General features: G+C 45.2%; 1 protein-coding gene across 1 annotated transcript in view; it reads left to right on the top strand.

The window, feature by feature from the left end:
• Ptprn2 (protein tyrosine phosphatase receptor type N2) overlaps nt 1–22,230 on the top strand; it is a 748,763-nt gene that overhangs the window by 490,861 nt on the left and 235,672 nt on the right. Inside the window, exon 12 of the mRNA XM_021179074.2 lies at nt 7,960–8,024. Within this exon, the coding sequence (XP_021034733.1) occupies nt 7,960–8,024 (65 nt within the window). The remainder of the gene's footprint in view (nt 1–7,959; nt 8,025–22,230) is intronic.

Consider the following 22,230-nt stretch of genomic DNA (forward strand, 5'->3'; position numbering starts at 1 on the left):
AGGGAAGTGGGGGGCGCTATGGGGGACTTTTGGGATAGCATTGGAAATGTAATTGAGGAAAATATGTAATAAAAATATTAAAAATTAAAAAAAAGACATAACATAACTGATATCAGCGTTTCAATAAAGTAATTTAAATAAAGCTGCATTTGTATCTTTGTTTTTAATTCAGTGAAATTTTAGTCAGTATCAGTATTTGTATAAAAACAGAAGCCTGTGACTCTGGCACCATTTCCACCTGCTCACTAATGGGAAGAATTGGTGCTGAGACTCAAGCTTGCTGTGTCCAGACTGACATGTATGAAAATGAACACGTGTTTGGTGCAACAGTCCCCCTCAACAGTGGCTGCAATCTCCACAGTTTTGGTTACCCACTGTCATCACGCATCTGATGCTCCAGAGATTCACAGGCTTTGAGCTGTGTGTCATTCTGAGCAGTATAGTAAAATCTTATATGTCTCTCCTTATCCCACCAGGAGCAGAGCATTATCCTTTCCCCCAGGCTTCTAGGCTGCCTGTGCTACCTGCTCTGTGATCAAATACACTCAGCATTACAGCTCCTCGGTGCTGTGCACTTTCCCATGGCCCCATAGCACAGGAGGGTGTGCCATGACCTGCTTGGATGAATCTTTCAGTAAGGGAGGGAAACAATCCTGTTGCCAAGATCAGTTTGTCATATATGGATTTATCATTAAGCTCTGTTATAGGTGTGTGTAGAGAAAGCAGGACACACAGAGGACCCAGTCTTGTCTGAGGGTAACAGGCCGCTGACCTACACAATGCATGCAGTAAACATGAGCTCTACATGCATGAACACTTCCAGAAGCAGGGATGCAGTCAAGGAACACAACAGACTCCTAGAACAAACCACTGTGACAGTGATGTGTTTGCAGAGACTTCTTGATTCTCCACAGTCTTTGACTTGGGATTTGATATGTCAATTAATTTGTCTCTTCTGCTACCTGAGAACTTGTGGTGTTCAGGCCCCACACGTGCATACACATACCCTGACACAGGCAGTTTCCTGGGCAGTGCAAACACAGGAAGTGTGAACAGAGAGGGTGGCTCTGATGTGTGCACTACTGCAGATCCCCACTGTAGTATGTGGGGCCTGGAAGGGAGTGCAGGGGTGGAGAGATGCAGCTGAACTCAGTACATGTGGCTGGTAGAACTCTAACACTGGCCAAAGTGCTAGATGGAAGGAACCCAAAGAAGGAACTAACATAGTCCAAGGCTGAACAGTTAAAAGCTGGGGAACACCAGGGAAGAACAGATGTGGGAAGAACGGAAGTGCCCCCATTGTAGCTGGTCACAGAGAACATCATTGAGAACAAATGTGAAGAAAGAAGCAGGTTAGGTCAAGGGTTTGGGTTGAGCTGCTGGGCACCCAGGCAGAGGTAGCTATGGAGACCAATAAGCGGATGTCTGACTGTGGTCCTGAGTATCTTTCATGGCTCACCTCCTATAACACTACCCTGTCTCAGCCCACTTCCCACTAAGTATTGGTCCAGGTCTGAGTTTTAAACAGCTCCTGTTTAAACAGGAAAGTGACAGAGTGTCCCATGAGCCCATCAAGGCCAGGATAGTTGAGCTGTAACCTCCCACTGCCCTATTCTAGCCTAGTCACACAGTGTTCTTTCTGGAGGCCACCACACTATCTTGGAGTGGGTTTTGGGTCTAACTTCAGCTATCTAAAAATATGCCAACAGGCCAAACCTGACAGAAAGTCAGCATGCTGCACACACACACACACACACACACACACACACATGCACACATGTACACATGCATACACATACACACACCAAACAGCATACACACACAGAACACGCAAATACGTTACATACGTACTATTTACACACTTATGCATCACATACCACCTATACATTTACCATATGCATATATCCAACACATACACACACACACACACACACACCAGTGCCCCAAGACTTGTCAGAAAGACTGGTTATCAGGGAAGAGGCATGGGACCCACCAGGCATCTAGATCATCGAGGATCTGCCACACAACCTTCTGAGATTTCTTGGTGTAGGGATATGGATAGTGGGAACCCCATCAAGGGACCTATCCACAGGGTCAAGGCCATGATCCATAGGGAGTCAGCTCCCTAGGTAGCACCTCACCTAAGCAGCTCTCCCAGCTCAGTGTGCAGGCCGAGGGACTCCATTAAGTTGTCCCTATTGTAATTCAGATTACAGAAGCGACTTCTGCACATTCTTTCAGGTTAAAATATCAGGGATAAAGAGAAGAGGCAAAATTACTCCACTGTCGCTACGTGCTTAATTATATGGAATGCTGCATAAATTGTCAAGTGCAAAGAATTATTCTGATAAATTAAAATACTAATTAAATAGGCTATTGCAGAATTTTGAGAACATTACAGGGTTCCGCTTCTTCAGGTAATTTGCATATCCTTCATCTAGTGAATTTAATTTTAAAGGACTCCTTTTTAGTGTTTGGAAACCCTTTTTGTCTCGCGTGAAGATAAAAATGGGCTTTCTGCTTTGCTGTCTGCCTCGGTGAAAGCGGTTTCTTTCGTTGCCCCCATGCCGTGCTGGCTCACTGGTCGGCTTTCATCATGCATGCTAGCTCCAAGTCCAAAGCTTAACAAAAACAAGAACTCAGATGAAATTCGAACATGTGGCTGAGCAAGACATCCCCAAGAGTTGGGCAGTCGGAAAGAAAACAAGATAGGTTGTGCTCTGACCTTAATATACACCATGGCAAGAGATTCCCCCCACTAAATGAATAAGTTAATAAATAAATATAATAAACATTTTTAAATAAGCAAAAATTACAAAGGTAAACAAACAGAAAGGCTGGGGTACTTAAGATAAATTCTTTAGCATAAGCATAACAAGAAAAAAGGCAAAACCGTCCCACTTCTATTGTCTACGCCCAGGAGAGCCTTCCAAGCACAGCACAGGGAAGGACCAGACATGGCTGGAGAACTGAAGCCAGAGATAGGACACAGATCACAAAAGAGCTCCTCCGCAGAGCTGGGACAGAGGGGACAGGAGACAGAAGGGATTTCTCTGGGGAAGTGCAGTCGCAAAGCTTCTGGAACATGGCTGTCCTTCTAAATCCTGCTTACCTGCCACCTCCTCAGGCCACCAAGGGCTTCCTGATGACAATGCTGCTTCCTGAGGGAGCTAGAGAGTTGGGCTCTGATGCCTGGTGTGAACAGAGATTGTGGTAAGGGTGACTAAACAGATAGGGGGTGTGGCTACTGTGGTCATCAGAGCTCTCAGGGAAGCTTCTCCCACCCAGGGCTCAGAGCTGGATGCCCATCCACGGTTACAGTTACCCAATCAAGATACTTAACTGCTCCTGATGCCCTGGAGCTAAAAAAGAGTCCTTCAAATGTATCAGCAGGGAGACATTACTAAGCAGAGCAATGAAACCAAGAACCACAGGAACCAACAGAAGGCAGAAGCAGGCCCCTTCCGTGGATTGACCTTTCTGTTTGCTTGCTTGGCCTTTCATGTGGAAACAAAGAAGGCTTACCCACAGGGAGGCAGCCATCCTGGTGCATTCTGGGTAAAGAGCCTAGGAACACTTCAGAGTAAATTGACCAAATACAGGCATTCTTCCCCAGCTGCACATAGACTGGGAAACACGAGGGACCTCTCCTAGGAAGGAAGATGGTTATCCACTGTCTCCCTACATAATTCTTACAGCCATTCACAGAGCAAACCCTGAGGAGAGTGAAACAGGAGAGCTGAGCCACTTGTTAGGGACTACAGACTGATGCTCAAGGTTCCCTAACTTAGATGCTAGGTATGAGAAGCCTGGACCCTCACTTCATAATAAAGGCACTGAAGAATCTGAGTAGAAAGGAAGACTGTTTTGTTTTATGATTTTGCAGAGCCAGACAGGAGCCCAGAATGGTGGGCACTGTGGCTGAACACAGAGAACCCGGTTCCCGTCCTCCCTTTCTTCTTTGGCTGAGTTATCAGGAAGGCTCAGCCTTACACATCATCTAGGACTTACTTTACCTTCTGATGTTTAACATTTCTCTATTTAATAGACCATATGTAGGTTCATTTCTATATGTTATGTTTTAATTGTTTTAAAGCGTATCAGAACTATGAGAGAGTCATCTCTGAAGGTGTCTAGGAAAACTTGCCTGTTAGTAATTTTCTACTCTAACTTTTACTTGGGTATAGGGAGCTAGACCGACAGAGGTGAACAGGGGACCAGTATTTTCTGTTCAACTGTAGCTGAACTATACTGGCTCAAGGTAAATTTGAAAATAGACCTTTTTCTTTTTTAAAATTTCTTAGAGGTTACAAGATGGTAGATTCTCTCTATACTGAGAGCTGAGCCATGGTGGGTGGAGTCTGGATAGGGGACTATTTACTAAGCATGAATGTGACTGACTCCATAGTTTAGGGCAAGTGTCTTGGAAATAATCTTACCTGGGACTTTTAAGACATATAGTGGCAAGATGTTGGTAGAAGGGTGGGGAGGCTCTTCCAGAGATGCCAAGTATGAGAGAGAAATCTAGATAAACCCTGTATCCTGGGCATGAAGACAGTGGCATCAGTAAGCACCAGAGGCCCTGACTGGTGATCAAGCAGACCAACCTATTCCAGTACAGCTGGGCCACTGATCAGTGGTAAACAGAGTTCAGATGTGAGAACCAAGATAGCAGTATACATGGGATTCCATAGACTGCTCAGATGGTCTTATGGGACAGAAGGCTGTGTTATTATTCAAAGATATCCCATCTCTTAAAGGCTTTGAACTGTCTGTGTGCTGAGTAGGTCAAAACCTCCTTCTCAGGTGACCTCAAGGCACTTGTGAAAAACAAAACAGCCTGCTTCATCATGAAAGGCTTCCCAGAACCTTCTATCTGGAGTATCAATGGCTCCTACTGGAGCCCCACCCATTCTACCTGGTTCTCTACCCCTCTACCTAATGGCCCCATCCCCTCTACTTGGTCTACCTAATACTCTGCTCCTTCCACCAGAAGCCTCCCCTCCACATAGCTTGACAGCTAGCTGGTCCAGGATTTAACAACTGTTCAACTGCTCCTCGCTTTCTCCAAAATTTGATGAGTGATTCCTTCTTTCAGGTCTCAATAGCAGATCTTTAGAATGGACTGTCTTCCCAGACTGTCAGAGCAAGTCTCAAACTTCCAGGTTTTGAGAATGGCTACGGCTCTGTAAATCAATGCTCTGGTAGGCCAGTGAGGGTGTTCCTCTTTATAGATTGTCACAGACCCTAAGGACAGAAGCTATAGATGACAGTGGCTTGTGACCCAGAGCTCAGAGATACAGTCCCTTTCCCCAGTAGTACATTTGCTGAGAATCCTCTGTCCTGTTTGTGGAGTAGAGAAGGGAGCCTACAGTCTGGGTGACTTCAAGGGTTTAGCAAGGTAAACTGTGAACAGAGCCTGCCTTGGAGCTCGGCTGAAACAAGTGTTCAGAGGAATGCTTTTCTGTTGTTTATTTACTTCATCATTTAGATTACAACACATACCTGTTGTTAGTTTGAGAATCAACCAGGAGGTCCTTCTTTCCTTCCTCCCTTCTCCTCCTCTTCCTCCTCGTCTTCCTCTTCTTCCTCCTCTTCTTGCTCCTCTTGTTCTTCTTGCTCTTCCTCGTCCTCCTCTTCCTCCTCTGCCTCTTCCTCCTCTTCTTCTCCTCCTTCTTCTTTGGGCAGGTAGTCCAGGCTTTTTTCAAGCTCGCTATGTAACAACTGACCCTGTTGCCTCCACTTAGAGCTCTCTGCCCTTTACCAACTGGACTACATCCCAGCCTGGCTCTGTACTTCTAAAACTTCACCTGTGCTTTCATGAGCAGACTGCCAAGTCAAATGACATCTCACCCACCTGTCTATGGCCTTGAACTGGCCAGACTGTACTCATAAAGGCCAGAGGGGTAGGAAGCATGCCCAAAGCACAGCTGTGTGCTGGTCAGGTAGTTAGAAATGAACCAAGCTCTGAATGGCAAAGCAGGGTCTCTGCCCTGAAAAGCCATGGGTGAGCTGTGCAGCTCTCCCCTGTAGGGTCTAAGCACATGTGGTCATGCACTGAAAGTGGTTTGCCAAACAGTAGTGGATGAGAGCCTGAGAGGCCACTCGGCCAATCAAGCTGTAACAGATGCTTTGTAATTGCTTGTGGTTGTTCGTATTGTTGACTGAATTTGTTCAGGGTTATTTATCAAAAGCCATGCTTGCATATACAGCAAACAGAAATTTCCAGATTGGCCAAATTGAATTCCTAATGTACTTTCACACCTAGAGCATTTATCTGTGGTTTTCCAGGACAATGTCTCCAGGCCTCAGAGGTGATGGTGGTTCACTTCTTGCAGCCTTACAGGCAGGCCATCCTGGGGTGGCCTTTCAGCTAGCTCCCTCCAGAAGCTTAGAAGAATTGCCTCCTCAGCCTGGGCTACTTCTGTAACTAAACTTTCCCTCAAGCAGCCACCCAGATAGCTCTGTGACACTTTTCCATGCCAAGGTGACGCTATGGAGCCACAGAGACACTGTCCACCAGGCCTAAGATACTCACCTGCCTTCTAGGAAGATCGGGCTGGCCCTGGGCTAGATTATTCAGCTTAATCATGTATTGGCTGACTGCTTTCTATACAATCTCTAAGTCTGAAATCTTTGTTCTCTAGCAAGAACTGGAGTGTTTACGAATTCCATCTTTAGGTTCTTGGTCAGCCTACTTAGAGTTGCTGTTAACCCACTCCAAATAGCACCAGGCAGTACAAGAGATTTGAAAACCCATCATTTTATACCTCAAGGAACAGGCTCTTGCCATCCAAGTTTTAAAGCTGTGTGGTCACTTGCCACTACCCCACATCATGCCACCACCTGAAGGGATCCTAAAGTTCCCCATCCCTACCCTGGATTTCTTTATGTCCACCTCACCCTTTCTGCACAGCCAGGATTGCCTACGTGTAAAAACGAATGTCCATTTGTTAAAGGGAGAATTTTTTTTTTCTATAAGACAGTCCCTAGAGGTAGAGAAGGCAGGTAGGCTATAATGGGATATTGTTTGTACATCTCTCAAAGACATAATTCCATTAGCCAAGATCTATGCAGGTAATCACAGCTGATCCTTTCTTGTTATCTCGTTCTGCATTAACAGCAATTGCAGTGCTCTCTCCATTCATGGGTCTTTCAGTAAAATTCTAGGTTTTCTTTTCTTCTGGTTTTTATTTCCAAAATGACAGGAGATTTATCCAAAAGAATATTTCTACTAAATCATAAGCCAGGGTCAATTGCCTCGTGACATACTTCCTCTCTGGGAAGTGGGGGCAGCTGTGTCTGCTGCCCTGGCATTGCAACGACTAAGACTTCATTTACATCTGCTAATTGTTTCCCGATCTCATTCCTCCTGGTGTGATATCAAATAGAATTTGTTCTCTGAAAGTCTTCCTCATGTGAAGTCGGGAGCAGATAAAGGTGGGCTTTTATTGGAACAAAACTATCATGTTTTGATGTTTCTGATGGGGACGTGGATTAAAAGGGAGTGAAGTAAGGCCTGGATCCTGTGATGTAAGCAGACAGGCAGCTTTTTCCAAGTGCATGGGGTGCTAGTAACAAAACATTATTTCTCAATGGGTATATGCAGATACATACATGTAGCATTACGCCATTTTAAAATAAGAACTTCAAGTTTGCAGAGTGTGTTTACATACAATTTCCCATCAAATCCTCAAGGACCAGAGATTACTTAGCATGGCATGCCTTCTAAGACGGTATAGAAAGTATACAGAGGTGCTTTCCTGAGGCAGACGAGATACTGAGTGGGACATGGGGTTCTGCATGTCCATTTCCCACCTGTTGCTCAACATAGCATCTCCATGAAGTCAGACGGCTCAAACAGTTGTTTGAGAGAATTCATCAGTAGAGAACACTCTCCGATATCCCACCCTTCTCTATGCTGACGTTCTTTTGATTTTTTTTTTTTTCTTCTCACAGCTGACAACAAAGACCAGCTGGAGAAGGCAACTGGACTGACAATCCTTCAAAGCGGAATCAGGCCGGTGAGTAGGTTGAGGAGTATCCTCATAAGAGATGCCCTCATGCCCACCATGTGTCTCAGTGCTGGCTGGCTGGTGAAATTCAGGATCATAGGTTTGGCTCATTGTGTGGCTAATCCACATAGCGTTTTGTTGGCTCAGCTGGTAGGAGATCGGTCCTCCCAGTGTTTATAAATGCTGACTAATGGTAGGCAAATGTGACTACTTATGCTATGCCTTTGAAATCATAGTTTTGTATCTCCCCAAGAAAAAATCTATCACAAACCAAACAGGAAACTCCAGGAAAGATGATGATGTATAGGACTTAAATTATTGAAAATGAGTTAGTTCCTGGAAATCACTCTTTCCTTGGGAATTTGGTGTCTTTGTTATTTAGACATGTGTGTTTAAACAAAGGTGCAGAGCTATGAATCTGTCCCTGAAGTGACTTGATGCTATCAGACTCTTTGGTGTCCAGCCATTGCCTCGCTGCAACCAGACACTATGTCTTCTCTGTGCCTGCTGGTGGCTGCTCTCTTGGCCAAGTGACAGTGTAATGAAGTGCACATGTAACAGTGACTGAGGTTCCTCCTGGGAGCTGCATGTAGCCACTCATAAGTCAGCGTGGACCAAAGCCAATCTGTGCTCTTGTGTCTGAAATTCAGATTTCACAGCACTTGCCATTAAAGTTAATTAAGTATTAAGGAGTGCTTGTTTGTAAGTGTTCCCTGCTATATACATTGGCTTGTCCTTACGGAACCACTTAGAGACTCAAAGCTGCTTTGCAGAGGCTCTGATTCTGCAACCAGGTCTTCGGCTCCTGGAGCCAGTAGCTGTTTAATTGGTGGCTGTTCTTAGAGACCTGGACTTCTGGGTAGCTCTTAAGAGGGCTTGAGTGCCTGGGGGCGTCTTAGTTATTGACAGCAGAGTGAGAGAGTCTATAACTGATAGAAACTTCTCAAAGGACATTCTAAGAGCCTGACAAATGTCACTCTTCTCTGTGTGTTCTTGAGGCTATGCTGGATGAGCAGAGCAGGTGACAGCTGAAGACACTCTGATTATTTACTGTTTCTTTAACAGCCAGTGAAGTGGAAGGAAGGAAGAAGCCAAATGTCTTGGGGCTTCCAGACCTCCTATATCTAAATGAGGGACAGTGGCCATGTCAGGGAGAACAGTGTGGTGTGGAAACTGGACAGTGGGCACTTAGATGTTACTGCCTGCCTCTAGCTGAGGACAAGTTTATGTGCTGGGGGCTGTTTCCAGTTCAGTTTCTTCTTTGGGGAGAAATGGTGGCACCCAGCCATTGAGAGCAACCCACATTCAGGCAGCACTCATTGGTATGGCCCAGTTTCAGAAAATGTAGACGCTGTGGGTTGAGTGTGTAAGCCACTCAGGAACAGGCAGCAGGTGCATGATAAGACCCCACTTCACACGGGAGGCCACGGTGTGATTGGTGCGCTTGGTTGCTGAATACCCCATCCCTTATTGCAGTGTGGCCTCCGGCTGCTCCAGGGCAGTCGGGATGCACAGTGGGCCAACCCCATTGCTTAAGATAGACCTGGTTCTCAAGCACTTTCCAAGCTTTTCTTGACTTCTTTCATAAGACCCACACTCTCATACCCCACCCTGAGCCTGAGGATTGGCTCTGCAGTGACCTGTTCAGAACACAGTTGCTCGTTCTGGAGTGGAGAGGTTGGAAGGCTGTGTTCTCATCCTCCTAATGACCCACCTCACAGGCTCTGGCCTCCAGCACTTTCCTTTTACCAAGGAATCTAGGCTTTCTCTCTGGTTGCCTGTGTGTTCAGCATAAGTATCTGCTTCCATTCTGCAGTGATGACTTTAGAGTAGTCTTTCTTCTTACCTTGTGGCTCCATGTTCTATGCTGCCCTACAGGTAGTTAGTGTCTACTTCAGTCTACCTCATGGTAAACAGTCTACCTCATGGCTCCGTATCCTCTCCTGTAGCATAGGTCAGTCTACTTTGGAAGAGCTTGTGCAGGTTTTCTGTGATAGCAGATACAAAATGTCTGGACAGAGTTAGCAGGAGGAGACTCCCCATTGACCTCAGCCTCACCGTTCTGCCATGCTAGTCACCTTTGCTCCTGAGATTCAAGCCAGCAGCCCTCAGAGGAGCTCAGCCTGCTGCCACGGTGCTTCCTGGAGATAGCCCCTTATCCCAAATATCTATTTTATAATCCCTTGCCTCAACCAGCAGCCACTTTGAAAGCCGGTGCCTCTTGAACCTTTAGCGTTGGCTGGTATCACTGCCGTGGCCTTGAGCCCAGCTCTCCACATGTTTCCTTGGCATATCCCTTGCCAGCTCTAGGCTGGAAGCTGCTCTGACAGGCAGAGAACATTTACAGTAGCAAAATGGGAGGAAAGGGTTCAAGCTGAGAAAATTTTTAGAAACCTAATCATATCTTTTTCCTAATTTTAACTCTCTCATCCAGTAAGCCTGGTCTTGATGATTTTTTTTCTTTCTTTTCTTTCTTTCTTTCTTTTTTTTTTTCTTTTAGCGTATTTCGAATTCTTTTGATTCCTGACTCTGGAATGTCAAGCAGAGTGTGATTGCTAGAAATCTAGCAGCATTTACAGATCTGCTCCAGGCACTTGTAATTCACACGTGTGATGACAGATAGCAGAATTAAAACCTTTTAAGCCAAATAGAAATATCTCAAAACAAAATTTACAGGAAATGAGGAGATTGTGGTGCACACTTGCATCCCGAATATATGGGTGGTATTTTGTTGTATTTCGAAATCTAATTTCTGACACCTTGAAAACTTTTCACATTTTAGTCACATTAATGAAGCTGTGTTTCCTCCAGAGGACAATTATAATTACCCTGAAGAAAAGCTCAGAATGTGCTGAGAAACCAGCCTAGAAAATTTTCCACCAGGCATGGGTCCCCCTCATTATGGAGCTGGGCTGCTTCTAGTTCTGATGCTAGCCATAATGGTGGCTTTAAAGACCACAGCAGGGAGGAGTCCAAGAGCAGTGTTTGTAGAGGGGCAAGAGCTACTCTGGTGGAACTGAACTCCCCCTGCTGGAAAGAGGCTTCCCACTCAGTGGAGTGACTGAGACCAGATGTGGGTTCTTTTCCAAAAAGTTCCCAGACCTCTTCTAAGGGTCAAGGAGGTTTGCCTGTGCAAGCTCAATAACTGTTCTTCACAGACATCCAAAACCCTGTAACCAGCCCTGTGCTTGTTCTTCACAGACATCCAAACCCCTGTAACCATCCCTGTGCCTCTGATGCTCCTGCTACTCAGAGCTTAAGGAAGAATTTTGTTCAATGGAAGGGACTGTATGCCTACAAATATGTCCATCTTCCATGTCCATTGGAAACCCAAGAACTGGTTCTTCTGTCCCACAAACTACTGTGGCTCTCCTAAAGCACACCCTGGCTGAGACCCTGTGTAGAGGATCCATGGTTGCAAATGAAAAGCACGAGGTGTGAGGAAGTGATATGGGGAAGCAGCCTCATTTTCTCCAAATCCCACCTTACCATACTCTGTTGATGGAAGTGTTGTAGCTTTAAGCCTCTTTCATCAAAAATCCCAGCCCAGGGCTATTGAGAAGGCTCAGTGGATAAAGCCAGTTGCTGTCAAACTTGATAATCTGAATTTAGTCCCTGGGTCCTACATGGTAGGATAGACAGCTGTCTCCCACAGGCTGTCCTCAAACCTCCATATATGTATCATGGCATGTGTCCATGCATGTACATTCACACATGCAATAAATGAATAAGTAAACAAACATGTCCAGTCCAGTTGCTCTAGATGGCTAAGAGGAGCTTGGGTCCTGAAATAATATTTGGGCCAAATCAAATGGGAGAGCCACTGTGCGTCAGGGCCCTCTGTGCCAAAAACATAAAACCTGATCTTTTGATTTAGAGTTTTGGACTTGCAGCATTTACGTAAGGAGTCCACTCACCAAGCAGAGAAGTGAGAGGAATAAAAAGCTTTATGAAAGAAGAAAGAGTTGGAAGAAAGGAGGGGGAGTCTTAAAATATAAAACTGGAGGAAGGTAAATGATTGTAGTGTAATAAATCAGGAGAATTCCGTGATTTCCTTGAAATAACTAAAAGAAAGAACTCTGCCTGTAAGGTGGCTGCATGTATATATATTGCTGACTTTAAAACAACCATATGTGTGTGTGTGTGTGTGTGTGTGTGTGTGTGTGTGTGTGTGTGCGCGCAGACACATTGGTGCCTTTAAGGCAGCAATACATACACATGCAGACATTTTTGTTGCTCACAGACCAGGCATCCTGTGGTGAGGTTGGAGGTTATAAGTTTGTTCTTCAATATCTTTTGGCCTATTCCTTTGAAATCATTAGAGATTCAAGATGCCGCAAACTGGATTAGAGAATCCCTACATAACACTCACCTAGCAGGTTCCCCCTTGGATCCATGTATATAATCGTAGGGCATCAGTAAACACAGAAGATTTTTACTATGTGGAGTGTGTGCAGCAGCTCCGAGTCATTAGTATCACGCTGTACCGTCTACATAAAGATGGCATACAACTGTACTAAGTGACAACATATCCACACCAACGTGAGCAGGCAGCCCTGGAGATGGTGAAGTCACCTGGGTCTCCACTGACTCTGATAGACTGTGACACTGGTGTCCTTAGCCACCATGTATCTGTGTCCACCCCACAGGGTGTGTTGTTCCTGGGCAGAGCACAATATGCGATGAAAACCACCCCTGACCTTCAGTGAAGGTTGCACCTAGATAAATGTCAAGGAGGATAAGCACTGGGAGTCATCGGCAGAGGCAGGACAGGCCTGTGGTGAAGTGGGTGCGCGTGCACCCTGATGTGGGTGGAGCTCAGGGAAACCCTTCACACAGCTGGTTGCATGGAGGAGATCAGCATTGTCAGTGAACCTGTAAATAGAAGGAGGGGATTCTGCAAGCCTGGGGTCTTGGGTATGTATGAGACAGTGGTCCAGCCTTCCTGGGTTCCAGGCTCTGATCTAGTATCCATCACCTTTACCTAGTCCTCCTTGCTACTTGTATCCTGTGACTATTCAAGTAATGGTTCCTGGGAAGTATGTGCTGTGGTTCCCACATGGAATGTGGTGTGGCTGAGTGACAGTGATTCAGCAATGTCCTGCGCTGCTGTCAGCGATGCCAATGTGGTAACAGTTCCACCGTCCCCTTCCTGCTCCTTTGGTTCGTTTTGTTTTGACTCTGTAAGCCAAACTCGCAGGTGTCATTTCTGGGCAATAGAATCGCTGCTTTTTCTTGGGTGGCCATCGTCACTAAGCTCTCTTTTCTACCAGCCTGCCTGTAGGTGTTCAGAAGAGCCAAGGGAGCAACCAACGTGTGTCCAAGTGTGTATAAGAAGGGGGTAGGTGTGAGGGGAGTGGCAAATACAGATGTGGCAGGCATCCAAGTGAAGATCACCAGGGTCTGGGTTCCAGATGTTCTTGTAGCCATGTCTGATCACATATGCCAGGTGGCCCTGCAGAGAAATGAGAATGTGTGCTTACCTCATGCACACACCCTCACCCCTGTTAGCCCATGGATCATCTGAGAACAAGCTTGCTATGATCACAGTGTAGAGTGCTGTGCCCTAGGCATCACAGGCCCTCTGAGAACCTGGGAAAACCACAGGTTCCACAGGCATTCCTCAGGACACCAGAAGCCCCTTCTGTTCCCCACTGGGGGTTCCCAGTAGGGATAGGGAAGCAGCCATGTCCTGACTCCTTGGGGACACACACTGCCCTTGGGATAGGGAATAGGGTGCTCTTGTTTCTCTTCTGCAGGACCCTCATTGGCATTCCATGCACATTCACCTCATTTTATTCTAATCTGCATTTCTTGACAAAGGAAGCGGATTTTTTTTCCCTCTTAAATGCAAAAGTGCACAGGCCTGAGAAAAGACTGTTGACTTGTCAGGACTCCTAATTTGTGTTTGAAAAGGAAAATCTGCATGAAATTGCATTAAATATCTGGGGCCCCATCTCGCTTTTCCGTGTTCAGCTCCTTCACAGCCCTCATGAGTGGTAAGCAGACTAGACAGAAGTTGAGGTTCCCAGCAGCCTGTCCATTCCTGGGCTCAGGGAGCAGATATTCAGCTCTGACTTCACAAACCTGAGGCTAACAGCTCTTCACCTCCCACCTCCACTGCTCTACACGGTAAAGAAAACTGCACCAACGTTCATCCCACTGTACTTGCCGTATGCACAAATATGAACTTACAGTGAATACCTTTCTCTCCTGAACCACCGCCAAGAGCACCAAGCTCACATGGGCCTTTCATGCTCCCCTGTGATTCAGAGGCAGAGAGCAACTATATGATGTAGCAGTTGCCATGGTAACAAATTCAATTTTTATTCAATATCAAGGTAAATAGTCACGTAAAATGAAGTAAGTTGCATCAGACGGTGGCTACCCGCTCTTCTCTCTTTCCTAACAATTTCATATGCTTTTTTGAAAAAAAAAATTGCATAATGTATATTTCAACTGCAGTGACATGACTTACTGGCTACTGGGCCCAGGGTTGACAACATTTGCCTTTCTCACCTTGAGAAGCAGAGGGACCACCCTGGCTGGTGTCTTCATGGGCAGGATGGCTCCTGGCTCCTGTGAGACCATGGAGCCTATGAGCTTGGGAGCAGAAGGTGATTTTCATTTAACAAGCTGAGGTCTGGAGAGGTGGCAAGCACTCAGTCTGTTCAGAAAGCCTCCTGTGGTGCTTCTAGCCAAAGGCACACAAGCTGACCTGCATCACCCACTTACACCCTGCTCATATTACCTACCTGCTGCACTCTGGTAAAGAGACCATCTTGCCCTATAACATATGGGAGTATGCCCGCTTGAGGGTCCACCTGTAAACTGGCAAGTGCTCTCCAACAGACAGATAGGTGTGTGCCTACCTAAACACACCACCGCAACTGCTATACTTATGCTCCTTGTCAGCAGGTGTCACTGAAAGGCCACTGAACACTGAAGTCATCGAGGACCTTGGTCTAGCATGTCATTGTTACTTCTGCCCCTAGCAAAGCCAGACACTTCAATAACCATAACCACACATCAGTTCTCGCCTAGCTCATGTGGCCTACCAAGAGGAGCACAGTCTCCATGGCATAGAAAAAGTCCCTGCTTGCCTTTGTGATTAGAAAATAAAGACAAGAAAGCCTCACACTACAGCAGGACCTGTCCCTCTACACTGCTTTTACTAGGACACCCAGGGGCCCAATGTAGCCACTCATGTCAGCCTCCTGGACTCTCATTCCTGCAGACTCTACCCTCTTAATTACAGAAGATAGGAACTTATGAGTAAACCTTGATATTCCAGGTGTTCCTGCAAATTGCTTTCCTGCTCCATTCTGCTCGGTCATGGCTCTGCTTGCCCATTTCCAGGGTCTCCTACAACTGAAGGTCAATCTGACCTGTCTCCCAGAAACACAGTTCTGTTTTCTGAGTATCAGGGTCCCAGAGATGCTAAGCAGAATGCCACAACCTAGGTGAAGTTGCTCAGCAGAAAGCTACTCCCGCAGTCTTAGAAACTAGAATTTCAGTGTAGAGGGGCCCATCTTCCTCTGACATATTTAGGGAAAACCCACTTTGGGTCATTTGCACTCTAATGTTCCCCTTGTAATGGTTAACCTTGATATCCACATTGACTAGATTGAAAGACTCCTAAGAGATTTGTAAGGCACATCTCTCAGCATGGTCTTGAGGGTAATTCCAGAGGGGCTTAGATTATGAGGGCTGTGACCTAATCAATGGATGATTGATCAATCCACTGATAAAGTCAAATCTGAATGGAGTATTGAGAAGAGCTGGAACTGTGGAAGGTAGGAGGAAATAGGGGTAACTGGCTCTTTCCTGTAATTCATTAAGTGAAGAACAGCCTTGGATGGTCAGTCATACTCCAGGGAGCCTGTGACCATGACCTGACCTCTTAGAAACCATGAGCTTAAAGAAGCTCCTCTCTCTTTATGTTGTTTATATTGGGTATTTTGTAAACGCTATGAGAAAAGTAATTAATATAGCACTCCTTAGCTTGTGGATACATATCCACAAGCTCTGCCTCCCTACATTGCTATGTGGGTATCTGTGTAACTGTATCCTTTCTTATTAAGAAAACTCTATGTTGGATTTAGGGTATAGCCTACCCTATATGACTTTATTGTAATATGATTACAGCTGCCAAAGTCCTGCTTCCACACAAGTTTAGGTACTAGGGTTAGAGCTTTTTTTTTTTTGAAAAGATATTAATCAACCCATAGTACTCAGGAGTCAGAGATGCCCCAGTCCTGTCTAGAAATGACAGTGTCAGTGGCTGGTTGGCCTACAGTTGAACATTTCTCCCATGTGAATGTGGTATGCTTAAGTTTCTTAAGTGGCTCTAAACTCAAGTTGGGTCTCATTTCTCCAACATGTCATTCTCTAACAAACATATACCTGTTACAGACCTAACCATCTGTCCCATTGACTCTAAACATTTTAAAGCTCCACCATCAGAGTACATATGAAAAAAATAAGATGAAATATAAAGAAAGTTATAAGAATGGGAAGGGGAGAGAAGAGGGAGGGGGAGAAATAAGGGAGCAGAGGAGAAACAACAGAAATTCTATTTGACGGTGCCAAAATAAATCCCAATTCTTTATAAGCTGATAACATTTTACAATGATAATTAATTGAAATTATGTGTTTCTGTGATTTACTTTAAACTATCAGAAGTCTGTGAGTAAAGTGTTTTAGTATCTTTCTCATTCTTACCAAAGACAGGTAGAAGTGGTGACAGTTTCAGCCCTGTATATAGAAGGTAGCCTAAGCAGCAGATACTCACCCTTGCCTAAGTCTAGAGGCTGAAATCTAAGATTGAGGTACAGAGGTTCCTATAAGTTCCCTGAGGCCTCTCTCCTTGTTCATAGATGACATTGTCCCCATGTCCTCTAATGGTAATCACTTTATAAGAGTCCTAATCCCTTCTTATAAGAGCCCACCCCATTTTACCAAAATGCCCTCTGGAAGACCTTCTCTACAAAATACAGCTACGCTCTGAGATGCTTTCAGGCCAGAGATTCACAAGCAGGTTTTGGAGGAATTAATTCAGTCATCATACTGGCCACAGTCACTGGTAGCCTAGGACTGTCTTTTATCTACTACCTCATGGCCATGAATCGATAACAGTAAGGGAAAAGCTGTATCACAATGCCACCAGGTGAGGTGTGGCTTCTAGTGACATTGTATTGCTGTAAAGAGTACCTTCCATGAGCAGAGACAGGTAGGACTGCGTGAATAGGTCCCTCCTTGGTCAACAGAGTGGAGACATGTGACAGTATCCCTCCCTCTCACACCTGAAGCAGTCAGCTTGCCCTGGCATAGACAGAAAGGCACTACAAATTGTATTGAGATTTTACTTTTTGGAGCAATGGTTGTCTATTCCTTGCGGTTTATTGGAGGCCTTTTCATTTGGATGTTGCAGGTAGAGTAATGAATTTACGTGAAAAATGTCAGCAGTGCTTTATGAGGCCACCTTCTGCAGCGACATAAGAGGAGCTGATTATTAAGCTGCTAATTTCCAGATCTTCCCTAAGTGAATGCAAACAAATTCTGGTCCTCAAAGCCCTGCTAATATACAATGTTCAATTTTTAATTTTCGGTCCATCTTAGATTATGGGAGTGAAAAACAATATTTAATCCCTCGTTAACACATGAATGAGCGGAAGCTGTCACTTTCAACCAGACAATACCAGGGGTTATCTCAAGAACTGTCAGTTTATGTGAAAACATTATGTTGCCCAAATTTTCATAAAAATTAGTAATGGATAATATTCAAGATCAGAGTAATAGAAAGAAAAAAATCTGCATTCATGGTAATAAATATTCATATTTGTCTGCTTGAGAGATGAAAATCTAATCAAGGGTCTATTGATGCACTGTTATTTTTTTTTCAACCAAGGCGTTTCATCTAAATTGGGTTTGATATGGAAATCAGTTTTAGTCAAAGTCCTCCAGCCTTAGCCCATAGGCTGCCCAGGCGATATCCTGTATGGATCCAGCCCTGGTGCATACACTGAACCACAATTAGGGTGACAATACCCTCTCTGCATGCGAGCCCCCAGAGGTTCATCTGATGGAGTCTTTTGGAGCCTCCTCCCCACTGTAAAGGAAAAGAAAAACAACAGTATAATTTCATACCAGCTAACTCCTAGCTATTGCAGGGTTAAAATTGTCCATGTTTTTGCTTTTGTTGACAATTACCATAAATCAGAAGACACTCTGCATGAAGCTTTATGAAATATGTATGATTTTGAAGAGGAAAGATGGTGGCTGCTGGATGTAGCCCTGTGTGCATATGCTCATGTGTACATGAGTGCCCATGTGTAGAACACATGTGTGCATGTGTGCATGAGTGCCTATGTGTAGGACACATGTGTGCATGTGTGCACAAGTGCCTATGTGTAGGGCACATGCATGAGCTGATGATATTTGCTTTAGGCTATGCTTTCCCCAGGTATTTGAAAAGAAATATATAAACAAATACCCATCTAGGAAACATGGCTGCACAGAAACCACACTGACCCTTGTGGTCCCAGCAGGAGTCATAGCCCTTCTGCCATGAACAGACACATCACTACAAACATCTCCTGCATTCAAGTCTCCCTGGACCAAAATCCCCTGAGAATAATCATTGGGAGCCAGGACCTGACCTCCCTTAACTTACTGACAAATTCCTAGGAGCATTGAGCCCTGGTTAAGATCCCAGTGTAAGATGCTATGGCATCAATCACAGAGCCACAGGAGGCAGCCTCTGTCATATTTGTCCTCTAGTGACATTGACCAGGATTCAATAGGCCACTGTAACTTTGATAGAGGTCAGGCTGTGGATATAAGTACATATTGCAGAAATTCTTTCCTAACTTACTATACCATGTTTCATTCCACTGGTCTCCCTATCCCCATCGAAGTGGAGCTAACCATGGGACAGGTGCTCTCCCCACCCCTGGGCCAGATGGAGCCAACCATGGGACATCTGGGCTGTTTTGGAGAAGTGTTTGAGGATGTAGTTTCTAGAGTCAGATGTTGGCCTATATACTGAATCTCCTCTCACAGCTTTTTTGGACCTGAGGAAGGTTGGCTGGAGAACCAGAAAGGTCTCCCATCAACCTTTGTAACATGTGCTCCTGGCATCTGGAGCCAAGGTCTCTTTCCAGCTCACCTGGAACTACTGTCCACTGAGCTGCTGACTCTGATGTTGGGTCCAGAGGCATTTGTCCCTCTGTGGATGAAGGGTAGACATACTGAGAGGAGACCTGAGGAGCCATGAAAAAAGCCAAGCTCTTGATATACAGACCTGAGATTTTTTTTTAACCACCATAGCACCATGTCCTGTAGCATGTTCAGTGTTGGGTGAGGGCTTCCAAGGTCCACCAAGGCTAAGGACATTCTTCTCAAAGTTCACCTTCTTGGGTAACTCTGGCACTTTCATTCTAGCCTCTACTCTTCTTAGACTTCATTGGCTCCCAGCACCCATCCAGGGCACAATCCCTCCATGGCACATTGTCACTAGCCCCAAACTGCTGTCCTTTATCTTCCTTCCCAAAAAACTCCTCTAGTCCCAGAAGTGGGAGGAAGTCCATGCTACCTCAGAACATCCATCCCTGTACCCTATCCTTGACCGTCTCGCATGACTGGTCATCCAGAGGAGTCTGTGGCTGAAACTGATGCTCACTCCTCCGGGTCTACCTGCCAGGCACTGTGCATTCCTTCTCGAAAAAAAAATGTCTATTTGTGTTCTTTGCCTACAAGGGGAGCTTTTCAACAACTGAGGCCAAACAGATGCTAATATCCACTCACATTTGCCTATGAGAGGACTGATTTGTGACAAACTCAAATATTCCAGAACTTAACTAAAGCCACACCACACCCATCTCTGTGGATAGCTCTGCCTTGGGATCTCCAATGTGTATTTGTCCTCTGGACATTGAGAACTGAACCCCAACAAAAGGCTACATTTGTCTTCAGCCACTGGCCTACCCAAATCCACATAAAAAGTTACCTCAGAAATAACGGGCATTTTCTCATGGTAGTTGGGAGTAGAAAGGAATTTCTGAGGCTCCCAAATAGGTCATCCTATACAGACAGGAAGAAAGGAAGGACTGGCATGGATGAAAGTGGACTATAGGGATTTTCAGAGAGATTGTCTATCCTGAGTGTGGTCCAAAAGAATGTTAGCAGGTCATTTAGCAGATAGCAGAGCAGGCAGAATCACTCAAAGCACACTGCAGGGAAGGTCCACTGTGAGGCCATGGGCAAGCTCTTCTTTCCTGCACAGCCCTGCGGGATCTCAGCCTCTGGGTGGTTCCTGCACCTGCACCGCTGCCTCCTCTGCAGCCACTAGGGGTCACACTTACACATCTCTTCTGAACTTGATAGGCTCCTGAAATTAGGGTGACTTAATCCTCTGTGAGTTGCCAGGAATTTACCAGGACTTAAAGGATAAGGGAGGGAGGGGAAGGATGTGAAGAGGAGATGGAAAAACAGACAAATGGGAAGGCTCTGTGAATATCTTGTGTTTGGAGTCACCTGAGTTCCAGAATTAAGACCTTGGCTGAAAAGGAGTTAGCGTGGACTTATTTTCTAATACTGGAGCCTGAATGGAAATTCTCCATCCACATCACATCAGAACAAGGATGCAGGACCCTGAACAAGGTCATCCAAGTGGTCTCTGCACACTTTTCATCTCCTGCTATAAATATAGAAGCCCGCAAGCAGAAGATGCCAGTGGTGTCCTGAGTTCCCATTTAAGGCCTGTAAATTCACTTGCTTTTCTTCTTGCTCCAAGACTTCCTGAGAGCTATGTGCAGGCCATACCCACCCCTTTTCAAACACTTAAAATTCAGCCACCACAAGAAGGTTCACAGGTCTTCTAGGACAGGGTGTGAATGGTTGCCAACTCCTGCAAGTCTCTTCTCTCTAGGACCTCTTCTGAGAAGAGCTACCCACATCTGTGTCATGCTTTTCTTTTGGGTATAAACACACAACTCCCATTGAACTAAGAGGCCACAAGGGAGCTACTTGGTGAAAAAGGTCAAGGCAGGGTTTTCAGTCTGTAAACCCAGAGCCCCTGCCTGCCCACTTGGATTTCCAAGCTCTCTGAACAAACCCTGGGTATCACAAGCCATGCTGGGAGGCCCAGCAAGCAGAATCATGTGCATGGGCCTCCTCATGGGTAGAGGCACCAAGAAATGTTTGTATGGAAAGCTCGATATCTCAAATAAAAACTCTTTCGGGTGATGTGGAGAGGTAGCTCCATTGGTAGTGTTTGCCTAGCAAGCACAAAACCTTAGGTTTGAAATTTACCACCATGTAAACTGGTATGCTCACTCATGCTTGTGATCCCAGCACTGTGGAGGTAAAGGTATACAGGACGGGAGTTCTCATTGTCCACAGAGTAAGTTCAAGACCAGTTTAGGCAACATAATACCCTGTCTCAAAATAATAATTAAAACCACCTTGACATCATGGGGAAAATTAAAGTTTTAGTTTCTTAAACTTGTTCTAAGATCTAGCAAATGAGAGGGACCCCCAGGGGAGTATGTGTTCCAGGGCTGAGAGTTTCCAAGAATGTCTGCTAGCCTGTCATGTCCTGTCTTCTCTGTTGGAACCAAGCACACAATGTATACTGTAGCCAGGATTCTTTTTGTTTGAAGTTTATCAGCCAAACAAACCGAAAGTTCTTTTTGTTTCATCACAGTTTTATGCACAAAAGGTTCTGTCCTACCATAGATCTTACCTCAGCTAGCATACAGTCTTCTTTCTTAAATTGAAAACTTTCTCTACTTCATTTAAAGGAAGCATTTGGCTTCTCTTTGCCCCATCTAGATGACTAGCATTGTGACCCCCATGGTTGTGATCACAGTTAAGTTCCACAAGCCTTGGGTATAGAAGCAGTTGATCTGATAACTGATATGGTTGCTAGGTAACCAATGAGGAGATCGCATATATGGCCTGAGTACTCTGGACAAAGAGCATGGCCACATCTCAAGTGGGACAGTGCTGGGTAGTGCAAGATTCCATCACACTTCTCAGAGCACCGCACAATTTATAATACCAATAAGTTAATTTCTGTAATTTTATTTAATAGTGTTGCACTTTGAATGACTGAGGGTAAATTAAAGTGTGGGAAATGAACCCAGAGCACAGGGGCATAGAGCAAATGTTTGGGAAGTGTTGAGAAGTCCATTAGTCTTCACCTCGTAAA

This window comes from Mus caroli, chromosome 12 (assembly GCF_900094665.2).
Source record: "Mus caroli chromosome 12, CAROLI_EIJ_v1.1, whole genome shotgun sequence".
Classification (NCBI taxonomy): domain Eukaryota; kingdom Metazoa; phylum Chordata; class Mammalia; order Rodentia; family Muridae; genus Mus; species Mus caroli.